This window comes from Salvia splendens, chromosome 4, assembly GCF_004379255.2.
Source record: "Salvia splendens isolate huo1 chromosome 4, SspV2, whole genome shotgun sequence".
Lineage (NCBI taxonomy): Eukaryota > Viridiplantae > Streptophyta > Magnoliopsida > Lamiales > Lamiaceae > Salvia > Salvia splendens.
In genome coordinates, this window is record NC_056035.1 from 30,711,947 (window position 1) to 30,728,619 (window position 16,673).

The 16,673-nt window shown below is 40.8% G+C and overlaps 1 protein-coding gene across 1 annotated transcript; it reads right to left on the reverse strand.

Moving 5' to 3' along the window:
• Positions 1–318: 318 nt before the first annotated feature.
• Positions 319–750, reverse strand: LOC121800955 (major latex allergen Hev b 5-like). The gene has a single exon (XM_042200443.1). The coding sequence runs from the start codon at positions 748–750 to the stop codon at positions 319–321; it is 432 nt and encodes a 143-aa protein (XP_042056377.1).
• Between the last annotated feature and the right edge of the window lie 15,923 nt (positions 751–16,673).

Consider the following 16,673-nt stretch of genomic DNA (forward strand, 5'->3'; position numbering starts at 1 on the left):
GGGTACTTCAAATTCCGGCTCTGCTTCCTTTGCTTCCGTTTCCTGTTCTTCAATAGATGTATCACCCCTCTCTGCTTCTGGCTGGGGTGATTCCGGCATTATCTCTTCTTCCCTAGCTTGGCTTTCGTCTACTCGGTCTCCAGGCTGGTAGGCTGGGCCTTCTGGTACACGTACTACCCCTGTCTCTTCACTCTCTCCTACTGCCCCCAATGCGAGGTCTAGACCCTCAGCCATCGAGGCCGTGCCTTCTTCTCTTTGGTTCACCCTGTTCACAATCGAATCGAACTCCTCGTCAGTCATGAGGTTCCGCTTCTGGGCTCATTCGTTCAGATCTATCTCCTCTCTAGCCACTTCGTGATGGACGGTTTCTGCGACCGGCGTCTCCTCAGCCTCACTTCTTCCCTCTTGGCCTTGCTTCTTCTTCCTCAGCCTTTCCTTCATTTCTTCTGGATCAGAATAGTAATAGGCCGCAATAGGGTTAACATCCATGGGCTTTGTCTCTTGGTGGCTCGGAGAGGGTTCCGAGGGTTCTGACGGTGCGGCTTCAGTGGGAGATTCCTCTTCTTGTGGAGTCGTTGGGGAAGTCGGCATGGTAGATGGAGGTTGTGCCGTGGGCTGCGCGCTTGTCTCTGATGCGGTTACTGCCGGGCTTGCTCCGGTCACGCTCCCCTGTCCTCCGATTCGGCTGAAATTTGCCAACTCCGCCGCCCAATTTCTAGTCGGATCTTGCAGCCTAAGAAACTCCGCCATTGCGTCTAAAGAGATCATCGCTGGTGCTTGCGGAGCCGGCTCTGATGGTTGTGGGTTCGGCGGTGGTTGGGTGGACGGTGGTTCTTCTCGCGGCTGTTGTGTTTCTGGGACCTCTTCCCGGCGGTTTGAAGGGGGTTTGATTTTTGTTGCGAATGCTTTCCTTCCCATGGTTGAAAACGGTGATTGGGTGGTGGAAAGTTGGGTTCGATTTCTGGTGGAGATGGAAAGGAAATTTGGAAGATAGAAAATGGAAATGAGGGTTTGTGAGGGAGAATGGGAGACGGTATGGTTATTTGGGAGAGAGAGTGCAGTTGTAGGTCACTTCAACCGGCATTTGGCGGTTCCAGGTCGCCCTTATCACGCGTCGGAGACGGTTGAGCGGGCTGCCTTCTGATTGGACAATGCCCGTCCTTTCGCTGCCTCACCTGCAAAGCTGCAAAAGCCATTCAAATTTCCCCCTATTCTTACCTAATACGGAAAATAGTTAAAATAGGCAGTTAAATAAAATTGGAGTGGCACCATATAAGCAATCTCGTGGTCAATGCATACTCCAAAATAATTAAGGCCCGAAAATATTTTTTGGATTTTTAGAAATTATATTACATGCAAAAATTAACTACGTATTTACAATATTTACATATCTCTTAGGCAATTTGGAACTCTACTTGGCCAGTATATGGAGACTTTCAAAAGAATTGGCCCAGTGGAATTCCAAATTCCTATCCTACTGGTCAGTATGCGGCTAAAGTACGTGGTTGTAGTGGAATCTTATCCACTACACCCACCTCACTATTCTCCCTAAATATTTTCAGCCTATGTCCATTCACGATAAAAGGTTCAGAGTTAGGAAGACTCCCTGAAATTTCCACCGCTCCATTAGAACGGAGTGCAGATATGATATAAGGCCCTGTCCATTTCGACTTGAGTTTCCCAGGCATGAGCTTCAGTCTCGACTGGAAAAGTAGTACTTTCTGCCCAACATGGAGATCCTTGGTCCTCAGATTTCTGTCGTGCCACAATTTGGTTCGCTCCTTGTACCACATGGCTGAGTCGAACGATTCCAATCTGAGTTCCTCCAACTCCTGCAACTGTAGCTTCCTTTCCTCTTCACAGGCTGCAGCATCCACATTTACTTGCTGTATTGCCCAGTATGCTCGGTGCTCAATCCCAATGGGTAAGTGGCACATCTTTCTGAAAACAATCCGGTACGGGGACATTCCTATGGGGGTCGTGTAGGCTGTACGATAGGCCCATAGAGCATCCTCTAACCTTGCACTCCAGTCATTTCTCGAAGGGTTGACAGTCCAAAATCTTCTTTATCTCGCGGTTAGAAATCTCCGGTTGACCGTTTGCTTGTGGATGGTAGGGGCTTGATAGTCTGTGGTGCACACCGTATTTATTCATTAAGGCTTCAATTGTGTGATTATAGAAGTGTGTACCTTGGTCCAATATGATCGCCCTTGGCACTCCGAACCGGCTGAAAATATGACTCTTCAGAAACTTGGCCACCTCCCTTGCTTCACACGTGCTTGTGGCCTTGGCTTCTACCCACTTGGAGACGTAATCCACTGCAACTAGGATATACAAATTGCCATAGGACGAAGGAAAAGGACCCATGAAGTCCATTCCCCATATGTCGAATAACTCACAGACAATTACCGGAACTTGGGGCATCTCATCTTTTGCAGATATCCCACCGGTCAGTTGACAGCGCTCACAACTTCTGCAGAACTCGTACGTGTCCTTGTTGAGCGTTGGCCAATAAAAGCCGCTATCCAGAATCTTCCTTGCCTTCTTCTTAGGACCGAAGTGTCCTCCACATGCCAAGGAGTGGCAATGTGTCAATACGTCCCTTTGCTCCCAGTCAGGAACGCATCTCCTTATCACTTGATCGGATCCCACTCTCCACAGATAGGGGTCGTCCCAAAAGTAGTATTTTACTTCACTCTTGATCTTCATTCTATGGGCCTTGGTAATACTCGGTACTTCTGGCAGCTCTCCAGTCACTAGGTAGTTGGCTAGGTCTGCATACCATGGTTCTTGCTCTACCTTTTCTTTTCCTTTGTTGTATCGTACTGGCCAGTAAGCTTCATCACTTCTTCCCAGTCAATTTTCCTGACCTCAAAAATTACCTCACATAAATGCTCCTCTGGAAACTTGTCGTGCACCTCTTCGCTGTTTCCATCTTGCACTATTCTACTCAAATGGTCCGCCACCTTGTTCTCGACTCCTTTCTTATCTTCCACCTCCCAATCAAATTCTTGTAACAAGAGTACCCATCGGATCAAACGGGGTTTGGATTCTTTCTTGGCAATCAGATACTTAATCGCTGCATGGTCAGTATATACGATGACCTTGGATCCCAACAAGTATGGCCGTAACTTCTCAAAAGAATACACCACTGCCAGCATCTCCTTTTCAGTGGTATCGTAATTCCACTGGGCTTGATTTAGAGTCTTAGATGCATAAAAAATTACGTACCTCTTCCCATCGATCTTCTGACCTAGTATGGCTCCTACTGCATAGTCGATGGCGTCACACATTACTTCGAAAGGATAGTCCCAGTCAGGAGCCCGTATGATAGGTGTGGATATCAGCTTTTCCTTGAGAAGGTTGAAAGCAGCCTTGCATTGCTCATCAAAAACGAACTCCACTTCATTCTGAAGAAGTCGGGTAAGGGGTTGGGCGATCTTGGAGAAATCCTTGATAAATCTTCGATAAAATCCGGCGTGCCCCAGAAAAACCCTTATCCCCTTCTGATCAGTAGGGAACGGCAATTTGGATATAACATCCACCTTGGCTCGATCCACCTCGATTCCTCTCTCTGAGACCACGTGTCCTAGAACAATCCCCTCGGTGACCATAAAATGACACTTCTCAAAATTCAAAACCAGACTTTTTGCTTAACACCGCCCTAGAACTATGTCAAAATGATGAAGGCATGAGTCGAAAGAGTCTCCGTAGACCGTGAAGTCATCCATGAATATCTCTATACAGTCCTCAATCAAATCGGAGAATATGCTCATCATACATCGTTGAAACGTACCTGGAACGTTGCATAGGCCGAAAGGCATGCGTCTGTATGCATAGGTTCCGAATGGGCAAGTGAAGGTGGTCTTATCCTGGTCCTCAGGATCCACGTAAATTTGGAAATATCCGTTGTACCCATCTAGAAAACAAAAGTACTTCTTTCCAGCTAGTCGCTCCAACATTTGGTCGATGAAATGCAAAGGGAAATGGTCCTTTCTAGTTGCGTTGTTTAACTTGTGGTAGTCTATGCACATTCGCCAACCCGTGGCTAGCCTCGTTGGTATCAGCTCATTCCTCTCATTTTGAACGACTTGGATCCCCGACTTCTTTGGGACCATGTGAATGGGGCTGACCCACTCGCTGTCCGACACTGAATAGATAATCCCTAGCGACAACAACTTCAGGATTTCCTTCAATATTTCCTCCCGCATGTTAGGGTTTACTTTCCTCTGCCCGTCTCGGTGTGCCTTTGCTCCTTCCTCCAGCCTAATGTGGTGCATGCAGACGTCGGGGCTTATTCCCACTAAATTTGTAAGACTCCATCCAATTGCTCTCTTGTTCTTGCTCAGAACAGTCAGTAGCCTAACCTCTTGTTCCTTTGTAAGGCTGCTGCTGATGATCACTGGATATGAGTTCCCCTTTCCGAGGAAGGCATACTTTAGATTCGATGGCAGTTTCTTCAGCTCAAATTGGGGTGGAAGTGTGTCTTTAGGTAGAGGGTTTCTTTCAGTTTCACTTTCTTTTTCTAATTCTCCCCCTAAGGATTCCTCTATACTGGCCGGTAGCTGAGCCCATGCGGCTCCTATAACTCCGATTTCTGGCAAAATTCCTTGATCGCTCCTTCTATTTCTTCATCAGTCAACCCTTGGCTACTGATCAGATCACACCATGCAGCAGCTTCTACGTCATCCTGCTCATACACATCTAAAGCTTGGAGTTTCTCCTGCAATAATTCGGTCTCAAGAAAATCTTGGACTAGGGGGTCAATCACATCAACATAGCATAAATTTTCAGAGTCGATAGGCTTCTTCATGGCCTCATTGATATCAAAAGTAAATTTATCCCCATGGAAATCAATGCAAATTGTCCCCTCAGCCATGTCTACTATTGTTTTGGCTGTTCTAAAAAATGGTCTCCCCAACAAGATACCACTAGATTCCCTAGCCTCAGACTCACTCATTTTGATCACATAAAAGTCAGCGGGATAGGTAAAATCATGCACTCTAACCAACACATTCTCTAAAACACCCTCAGGACTTATGCATGACCTATCAGCCAGTTGGATCAACACCCTAGTACTTGTCAACTTCACTCATTTCAACCGGTTATAGATTGACAATGGCATGACATTTATAGACGCTCCCAGATCACACATTGCATGCTCAACCTTTACATCTCCTATAATTATAGGTAGAGTGAACATACCTGGATCGGCCCTCTTGGGCGGTAGCTTCTCCTGCACTATTGCTGACGCTATCCGTTCCACCATGATTTTTCCATTCTCCCCAGCTATGAACTCTTTGATGAACTTCCCAAGCGGGGGTAACTTCACGGCTTGGAGGAATGGTATGGTGACATCCAACTTCCCAAAAATTGACATGTAGTCCACTGGGTTTTCTTTCTTTCTCTTGGTAACAAAACGAAAAGGGAATGGCTTCTCCCTTTTAGTTCATTCCGTCGGTCCCTCAACAGCCTTCTCGGAGTCTTTCTCGGGCGCATTCTGGGCTGGAGTTTCCTTTGTCAGTTCCTTCTCCTTAGATGAGTCCACCTTGGGCTGCATCCCTCCGATTTCCCTGTTCCTCGACGGTTCTTCATCCAAGAAAAACGGATCTTGCATCCGAGGCATGGGTTTCTTTAGCTCTTCCAACGAAATGGTATCGCCCATTTTTTCATCCCACTCGGTTCTCCATTGGCTTTTTTCAGTTGGGGTTCTTCATAGGTGGTGCCGGACCTCAGTGTCACCTTACTAACATTCTCTTTTTCGGGTATATGGATTGTAGAAGGGAGTTTCCCTGAATTTCCTCTCAAATCACCCACCGAACTGGCCAGTTGGGCCAACTGCCTATTCATCATATTCATGTTCGCTTTATGTTCCTTCTGGGCATTTTGCATCCCCTGCACTACTTCGTTGTGGGATTGTAACTCGCCCTTGATACCTTGCTGCGACGCGGGCAATTCTCCCATCATGTCCTCCATGGATCGTCTTGTCCTGTTGGGATATTGTGACTGATTTGGGCCTTGGTGCTGGTTATATTGGGAACTTTGGTTGGGCTGGAAATTTTGGAAGTTTTGTTGGTTCTGGTTAGGTGGGTATTGGTTATACTGGCCAGGAGGGTTGTACTGGTCATGGTGATATTGGTTCTGGTTCTGGTTTTGGAACTGGTTTTGGTTTTGCTGATGTTGCGGACCCTGGTTAGGCTGATTCTGGTAATTTTGAAAGTTTCTCTGGTGGGGTGGTACATAAACAGGGTTTTGGTTCTGGTTTTGTGGGTGTTGGTTTTGAGGTTGTTGACTATGGGATTGTTGGTTCCTTCCTGACCAGTTGAACTGGTTGTTTGGATTTTCTGGGCTCCGGTTGAAATTCTGGTTCGAGTGAGAGTGGTATTGGTTCTGACTTGGACCTTGGTTTTGATTTAGGCCCCCATCTCCCCATCGAAAGTTCGGATGGTCCCTCCATGGTGCATCCCGTTGTCTCCCCTGGATCCAATGCCCACTAGAATTGTAATACCCAACAGCGTTGACTTGCTCCATATTCACGAAGTCATTAGGCTGATCATAGCTCGGTCCTTGGTTTCCCTATTCTGCACCCTTGTAGTTCCCAGCTGGGGAAGTCGGTGGTGCATTCTTCTCGATTGCGCTCAGGAGTGTCTTCTTCAATTCGTCAATCTTCAAATCCATCTTCTGATCTATCTTCTGCTTCTGGTCAGTAGACAAGGCGCTGGCAATCCTTTCTCTGCTGTAACCATCTCTTGAATTGTCGTACTCCTTCTTCGCGCTCAAAAGTTTCCCTAGGACCCTATTAGCTTCACTGACCCTCAACTGCATGAAGCTTCCTCCTGACGAGGAGCTTGCTAGGTCCTTTGTTGCCTTGTTCATTCCCTCATAAAAGGTATGTACCTCTATATCCGCCATGCGATGGTTGGGACACGCTTCCAAGAGGCTCATGTACTTCGCCCAATAATCACTCAAGGGCTCATCATACCCTTGCTTCACACTAGTGATCTCTCTCTTCAGCGCGCTCGTCTTCGATGATGGGAAAAATTCTCCTAGGAAAGCTGACTTGAAGTCGGCCCAACTCTCGATGGAATTAGGAGGCAGTCGCATGAACCAGGTGTTTGCCTCCCCTTTCAAAACGAACGGCAAAGCCTTCAATCTGTAGTCATCCTCGGTTGCCCCTGCTGGCCTCCTCTGCGCCCTACAAATCTTACAAAACTCATGAAGGAACTCGTAAGGGCCTTCATAGCTCTTCCCGCAGTACGTAGGCAGAATTGCGATAACATGGGGCTTCACATCACAGGCAGTCTGCCCCGGGGTGACTACTATAGCTTGCGGTGGTTCTCCCTCGGTATGCGCGTTCAGCGTTCCGATCTCTGGATCATCATCTACGTTGGCAGCCATCTCCATTGGGTTGCCTTCCAACAGTGGTATCTCTTCTGGTATTGACCCTTCTATGGTGTATTGCTCCTCGTCACTGCTCGAACCTAAGTTAGACAAAGCCGTCGACAGGCCGGATCGAGTGGTTGCGAGTATAGATCCTTTCTGAAGTATCTTCGGTCTCCACTGGTCAGGAGCCAAACTGCTTCTCATAAACTGAAATAAAAAGAAAGAGAAAAAGTATCCACAATATATACGCCAAAGTATCACACACAAAAACAATAAATAACACCATTCATCCCCAGCAACGGCGCCATTTGAAAGAGCAGGTTTCGGTCAGGTGTCGTTAAAGCGAAGGTATATCCTACTGATCAGTATGGAATCCCTGGCTAAGCCTGAACCTGGTATCAATAAATCCTCAACCCTCTTCTACTGGGTAGTATAGTGAAGGTAGGGGTCGAATCCCACAGAGATGGTGACGATTTGGAGTGATTGTGGTGATATTCTAGAAGGGTTGGTTAGCTACCACGCTTGGGTTGAGTTCCTACCTAGATGGGAAATTAAGATGGTACTCTACTGACTAGGAAGGGTGAAGGGTGGTCGACATGTGGCTGTATACGTGGAAATTGGTTTATGGGGTGTAACAGAAAAATATACGAAAAGTACTGGGTTTCTATAAAAGACTAAACGGAAAATCAGAGAATAAGTGGTAGTTGTGGTGACTGGGCTGACAGATCGGTAAGGTACAAGCTAAAAAGCATAAAGTAACCCAAAAAGTAAAAGTGGTCCTAAAACTAGGATGTGGACATCATCTTCTCCAAACAACATGATCGAAAATCAAACAACAATCCAGACTCTATGAACAACTTCAGATTCAACAAATCACAACTCAGATCCACCGATTTAAACATCAAATCCAAAAATTACACTAGTGAAACTGTAAATCATGCTTACTTGATTTACATGCAAGGTGGCGAAACTCACGTAAACTAGATTTCCACACTTAACCATTTCAGAACCAAAATGTAAAAGTTATCTAGACTTATAAACTCAGATCTACCAATCGGGAATGAAAACATGCTTGTAACACTTGAAAATTACTAATACAGCTGAATCTAAGTTATCTAGGCAGGAGGAAAGGAAATCAAACGCAAGAAAACATCAAAAGCAAATTCATAGCAATTAAACGTTTGGATCACAACCAAAATACTTCAAGTCAGAAAATAGAGAAAATTTCACAGATCCAACATAAGAAAAGCAAGTGAAAATAAACTACGAAAGCGATTAAAGATTGTTTGCCACTCCAGGCGATGAAACAGCTAAACTACGATCACACTGGCTGAAATGAGAACAATTGGAACTCCGGCGAACTTCTGGAACTCAGGTAATCATGGCTGTGGTGAGGAATGAGAATCTGGACTGGGCTGAAGAACCTAACTACCGAGAGATTTCGACCTAAGAGTGATGATGGTGTCTCGATCCCCCCTTTATCTCTCCAAGTGGCTTCCTTTTATAGAGAGGCTTGCCCTTGATTTTAGAGTAAAACCTCATTGCGAAATGACTTCTCTGCCCTTAATTGCGGTTGACCAGTCCCAGCTATCCTTCTTCTCCATCTCGAACCTTTATTTGCATGCATCCTGGCCAGTATTGCACCCTCCTGGCGCCCTTTTCGCCTGAAGTATCCGAAGCTTTGCCTACTGGCTAGAACACTCAACCTGCACACTTAAGCAACTGTTTTGCAGATATAATTCAATTATGCACATCATACTGACCAGTAACCAAGGCCTAGAATACGACTTATCAATATTCAAATTTTGTGTGAGATAATAATTTTCTTATACTTTATCATATTGGTAGGGGCTTTTGTACATTAATTCAAACAAAATAGTAACAAAATTATAATATTATACAACTAAAAAATAAAAATATAAAATAGTTTAGGAAGGGCTTAAGCCCTCTCTTAGGCTTATGTGTGACCGCTAATGTCCTCAACATCGACTTAGCAGCTTCTGTCTGTTGAGCCTTCACAATGTGCACAACTGAAGAGAGGGGTTTTGCACGTGTGTCGTAGGCACGCGTCCCTACTTCAACAAGATTTATAGTTTCCCACTTTTGCAACAAATATTACTAAGTATAAGCGGCAAGAGAGGGGTCGAACCACAAAGACTAGGGACCTACTCGAGATCGATTCTATGACACGGGGTTGGTGTTAGCCACCACGCCTTAAGCACTTGAACATGGACCTAAACACTAGAGTGGGAAACTTGAACTTTAAACATGAAAATTTGAGTTTGAGAGCTTAAACTAAATCCAAATAAAATGAGCATGAGTGTTTTGAAAGCTTTGAGGAAAACATGGAATTGAAATCAGAGACGGGGCAAGCAAAAAAAATTCCTAAACTAATGGCAACTTGAAACAAAGAAATGCTTGAAATCATTTCAGAAACATTAGTAAATAACATCATCAACATGAAAATAAACCAAGGCTTCATAAAACTGAAAATAAACCGAGATCCAATGGCGGAGTCGTCAATTCTTCTGTTGAAACCATTTAATCTAACTAGAAAGCAAGGTGTGAAGGAGCTTCTAAGATGGAGGCGTCAACACCGTTGAAACGGCCAACACACTGTAAATCTACACTAAAGTCTTGAAAACATGAAATAAAATGTAATCCCTACGTCGGAGTTGTCAATTCCTCCGTCGAAACCACAGAACTAAGCTAAGAAAGCGGTGGCGTTAAGCACCTATGAGAGCTTCCTACCTAAACTATGATAGCGTTAAGCGATGCCTCTTCATCGTGGAAAGCTTCAATTTAAAGAGCGGCTTCAAATTCAACCCTAAGGCAGCTTCTCGTCTGATTTTACTATTTTACCCTTGCAGTAATTGAGGATGATTCAGCAGATACGTCTTCATATGGTGAGCTCCTCTTGATCAACTCAGTCATGTGGTGAACTCCACTTGATCAACTCAGTCATCTCATGTGATGAACTACACTTGATCAACTCATTCATGTGGTGAACTCCACTTGATCAACTTGCTGGTTGGGCAGGCTCCATTGCTTGTCTCCAACTGATCAATTTGTCTTCAGAATCGGCCATTTTCGCTCATTTTCCGAGTTGATCAAGTTGTTCCTGCATTCTGCCGCTTCAAAACTTTTTAGCACCTGCACACTTAACTTCACCACTTTTTCGCACATTATCACCCCGGTTAGTGTAATAAACCCCTATAAAACCATGCTTGTGACAAGCCCTATCAACAGCTTTGCACTCGTCTTTCACAATGAGCTCATTGTCCCAGCGACTCTTCATAGCATTGTATATGGACTATATAGAACGTTTTTTTCTTATGCGGAGAGTGAGCTCTCCCTTTGATACATCTATCAATGCTTTTTCGAGTGGCCGGCCAAGGATAAGCGGGACACTCTTGTCTTATGGTGTTTCATGTCTTGATAGATTAGGAATATCGCACTTTTAAAAATTTAAAAATTGATGATTAACTTTTACTTTGTTGTATTATTTTTGATAAACCTATTTCTAAATTTATAGACATGTTGATATTTATGTTATTAAGATTCAAACCTTGTGTTTTGCAATACCAACTTTTATGCACTAGCTTTTAATAATTTCTTATCTAATATAGTATAGAGTTGTAATCAATGTCGAACCAATTTTAAAGACCGAACTAGAGATCAAATTAGGGCCATTAGATCTAATTTTTTGGTAAGATGCGTTGTTGTATAAATTATTTCGGTCTTCATTACAACCCCATTTTACTTCATTTTAGGTTTATTACTTCATTCAGTACGTAATACCTTGAAACTACATCATGTTTTTACTTGCTTCCAATAGGTTTTGAAATGATTCAACACATGCTTCATTCGAATTCATTGACCTTGGTTTTTACTCTATTCACTTTAAACAATGCAATTTATTCTTACTTCATTCAAAAACGTTATTACTTCATTACATAAGGTTTTTACTTCATTCCAGTAGAACTTCAAATGCTTCTACCTATACTTCATTCAAATAGTCTATTACACCATTCCATGTGTTTATTACACCATTAAATTATACTATCATTTCATTTTGTTGTCAGCGTCGTGGCGGCGGTAATAGACATTGTAGAGAGAGAACGGTACGCGACGGCGAAACCGCCTTTACGTACTGGAATGAAGTAATAATCCTATTGGAATGAAGTAATATATTCTGAAATGAAGTTAAATCTTTGTAATATGTTAGTATGACTTATTTGTCTTGGGATGAATTAAAATAGGCTAGTGATGGAGGTGAAAATAATTTATAAATTTGCGCATCTCATCCATAAAAAACTAGATCTAAAAACCCTAATCTGGTATGATTCTGCGATTCAACAATAAGGAGTGGATTTGCATATAATGAGACTAGTAAAGTATATATTTAATTATGTCTATATAATATTGGCTTTATTCCTGCGAATAAATCTAAGTAATTTAACTAATTGAACCATAAACTAATAATTTCGATCATTATATTATATATCAGGTTTTTAATATATTAGTTGCACTCGTTGGAAGTACTCTCAGAAATACCAAGCACCGTTATCGTCCAAACACTAATTTAAGTATTACTAATTTAATTTATCAAGCAACGTCAATGTTCTATGTTTCTCCTTAATTTTATTACCTCTGTTGTTGACTACAAATGGATTGATTAATCTATATGCAGTTCGCCAATTGAGACTATTGTCTTTTTATATTAATTTTTCAACTTTACATGTTATTGTATGCTGAAAATTTATACATGTATAGAGACAACGACGATTCGTGTGCATATTTCAAACTTTCATATTTGAGTAATAAGTTCCTATATACTTCTTTGAATAACCCAAATAGATAAACTTGTTTCCGTAAAAAAATTTAAATTATTTATTGATTTACTCTTATATAATTACTTGACTACCTCTTTAGTATTGATCACCAAAAAAAATATATTATGAAGTTTAGTAAAATTATCTTTTTCATAATTCTTGCGAAAATACCGTTCAACTTATAGTGTAACTCAGATGGACGGAGTGTTAAATTACTTCAACTGTCACACCTCATGCCACATCTAGTCAACTAGCCTAAATCAAGCCAGTTTTGACTAATTTCAGCAATTTATAAGACGAAAATATACCGTAAAAAAGTATGTATACTGCTCTCTCCATCTCATTATAATTAGAGCATTTCTAATTCGTTTCGTTTAATACTTACATCCACTCTTTCTCTCCAATTAACTAACTCCTAAAATCTCGTGTCGACTAAGAATCTTAGCTGGAACGGAAGGAGTATATAAAAATGAGATCTGTATTCCACTAGTTTTTTAACTCGTTTCCTTCATAAGATCTAACAATTTCTTCTAACATTTAGGATAACACGAGTTTTACTGCTTAATTGGTAAATTAGTAAAAGAAGAAGAAAAAAGTTAGTAGAGTATGTTAATGAAAAATGAGACATTTTATTGAAAGGTAAAGTAATTACTAATAAAAATTAAACTACTATTATGGACGGATCAAAATAAAAGAATTTCTATATTTATAGAACGGAAAAAGTTATTAAACGGTGATTTTTCAAGTTTTCATTAAATAAAATCTTGATCATTGACTTAATTAATGAATTTAGTTAATCAAATACGACTAAGTGTTGTATGTTGTTGAATTTTCTCAATCGCCGTCTCTCTCTACACATACGTATGTCATAACATATTAACATGTGGAATCATGTGACTTTTTGAAAAATAAAATATATTTTGTTAGAACTGCATGAAAAAAGCATAAAATTTATCGAAGCACCATAAATATTAGTATAAAATACATAACAAATGCGACCACACGCTATTCGGCCCCACTCACATAAATACCGTTGCCAACTTGATGATATAGTCTATTTATTCTATAGTAATAAAGTTATTTTGCTATTTTAGTACATTCCATTCCATAGTAATAGAGTCATTTTCCCTTTTTAGTAACAGTCAACACATTTCTTCACACCTACTTTACTCTCTTATTTTATTCTCTCTTCATCTCTCTACCTTTTTCATTTTCCACTTTATTCTCCATTTACTTAAGTCATCTAATACAATTTTTCTTAATTTTCGTGCCGAAAAGAAATGTCTCCATTACTATGGAACGGATGAAGTATTATATTTGAACTAAGAAGTATTATAATGTTATTATTTTATTATACTCCATATAATAACTAAGGCATTGGTATGGTCGTACTCTTCAGCTAGACGAAATAAATGACCCAATGCTGAAGAATTATTATACTGCATCTCCATAGTTTACATTTAACTTTGAATAGTTTGGATTATAATATGTTATTATCATAATTTTACAAGTTATAAACCATATTTATTTATAATTTTTATACTATTTTAGCCAAAAAGATTACAATATCTCATAATGACCAACGACTTAAAAAACAGATCAAAGAATTAAGGGGCTTGCTTCTGTAGGACTTAAAAAGACTTAAAATAGATCAAACTAAGGAGCCTTATTTTAATGCATTAAGAAAGGCACAAAATCGTAAAAGGTGAGCAGAGGTCCAATGTACACAGGAAGATTTAAAAGCAAGCAAAAATAACAGAGTAAAAACTAACACAAGAAGGCCAACAAACCACAAACAACAACCAAAGCAACCAAGCAACAACACCCCAAAGACGCAACCAAAGAGAGAAGACGAGATAGAAAAGTCAAACCCCGAGCTTCACCACGCAACAAGCCTGCAACTTTTAATCACCATTCCAACCTCTGATATTTATCAAATCTTCTGTTGATGAGGTGAGTGAGAGTGCAAACCTTGGGAACCAACTCCTAATCCCGAGCTTCACCACGCAACAAGCCTGCAACTTTTAATCACCGTTCCAACCTCTGATATTTATCAAATCTTCTGTTGATGAGGTGAGTGAGAGTGCAAACCTTGGGCACCAACTCCTAATCCACGAGTGAAGGAGCAAGATTAACATTTTCTTCTCGAAGTCCCAATTTGGTTCAAAACCTTGAAATATCATTTTATTCTGAATAAACCAAATCGACCATGATATCACGTAAAACAAAGAAATCCACAACTTTATGTCAAACTTGCGGAAAGGAGTGCCCAACCAAGAGAGGAAGCATGCTACTGGTTCTTTGGACAAAAGAATAAATTCCACCTGTTACAGCAGTAGTACCATAGGCTGATAGAGACTCTGCAGCTAAAGAAAATGTGTTCTAAGGTCTCTGGCTCCTCCTTGCAAAAAGTGCATCGATCATCTTCAATTTTAGAAGATCCAAATCTGAGAAGCCTGTCCTTTGTCATGAGTCGCCCCTGCATAACGAACCAAATATGTAGTTGTGCTCTTGGTGGTGCAACCTTTCTCCAGGCAAGACGTCCATTTCTTCCGGCAGTATCGTCACTGTTTAAGTCCCGAGCAAACTGCACACAAAGTTAGAAACGGAAAACCTATTTGATTTGTCAAAGAGCCACACTCTCTCATCTCTCGTGTTTGCTCTCAACTTAGTACGATTCACAGTTAGGTAAAGATCCCCAACTAGTTTATCTTCCCAAGCAAAAAGCTTCCTTCTCCACCTAAATTCCCAGCTCCATGTTCCATTCTCCCATAGCTCCATGTTCCATCAAACTAAGGAGCTTTTGGTATGATGGAATAGAATAATGGTATTTCTATTTCCATTTTATTTATTTGATTGATTTTTTTTAGGAATTACTATTTCATTCCTCGTGAGAATATTCACTCCACTCATCTAGCCAAAGAATGGTCATTTCATTTTATTCTCCTCTCTTTTTATTTTAGATTTTAACGAAAATCAACATAATAATAATAATAATATTATTATTATTATTATTATATTTTATTATGTTATATTTAAATTCAATATCACCTCAAAATTGAATTTTAAAATTTTATAATAAAACTAAAACTTTGGAATTTTTGATAACAGGAAAAAAAAATTAAGACTACACACTACGTGTGCAACCTCACACACACTCGCATGCTGCACATGGAATTATTCACACACATTGCCCATATTATACACACATAATTCACACTGCACACACACTAGTAAACATGCCCACGGTTCACGAACCGGCGGTTCCGGTTCGGAACCGCCGGTTCCGGTTCGGTCGTCTTCGGAACCGGAACCAAACCGTGAGGCTATTTCACGGTTCCGGTTCCGGTTCGAAAACCGGCGGTTCCGGTTCCGGTTCGGAACCGCCGGTTTTCCGGCGGTTTTAAAACCGCCGGTTCAATTTTTTTTTTTTTTTTTTTTTAAAATTTGAAATTTGGCTTTATACAATAAATCGGAACAAGACAATGCATAATTCAAGCACAAATAAGACGAATAAGGAGAAAATGAAATAAATTTTATTGATTTTGAGTTGTAACGGACAACGATACATTACAATTTATAATACATAAGTATACAATACAACAACATACAACAATATAATATAATTTACAAGTGTCGTCGCCTCGTGGGACTCGGAAGGTAAATAAAAAAAACATGAAATGGGGGGGAAAAAGGAAAAATTGAAAAGGGCTTGGGATCAACTTAAACTTTCAAAGTTAAACTTTTCAAATTTAAGTTGAGTTGCCTACGTATCCACAATTTTATTGAGGAATCAAAGCCCACGTAGTTCTCTTACCTTAGGATCAACCATTTTTTCTTGCAAAATGTTGCCCATTTTCTAAGCAAACACGTATCAGCACGCCATATACACATTGCTGCATTTCTAATAGGGGCAATTTGATCTTCCAAAGCAATCAATGTGTATATGGCGTGCTGATATGTGTTTGCTTAGAAAATGGGCAACATTTTGCAAGAAAAAATGGTTGATCCTAAGGTAAATTGTACTTGAAGATCATTAAAATATATTCCCCATTTGATAAATATCTTATTGGTGAAAAAGTGGGTATCTTTGAGGCAGATGGTACTGGAACACAAATTTATATATGGAATCTAGATGATACTTCAAGATCATATATAAATTTGTGTTCCAGTACCATTTGCCCCAAAGATATCCACTTTTTCACCAATAAGATACATATCAAATGGGGAATATATTTTAATGATACATTACAATTACAAATAAAAAAACATGAAATGGGGGGGGGGGGGGGGAATTGAAAAGGGCTTGAGCTCAACTTAAACTTTCGAAGTTAAACTTTTCAAATTTAAGTTGAGGTGCCTACGTATCCACAATTTTATTGAGGAATCAAAGCCCACGTAGTTCTCTTACCTTGCTTACCTTTTTGGTCGGCTATGCTCGCCGTTCACCGCCCC

Coding starts and splice junctions, on each gene's coding strand:
- LOC121800955 (XM_042200443.1), bottom strand. CDS start 750: ATGGCGGAGTTTCTTAGGCTGCAAGATCCGACTAGAAATTGGGCGGCG.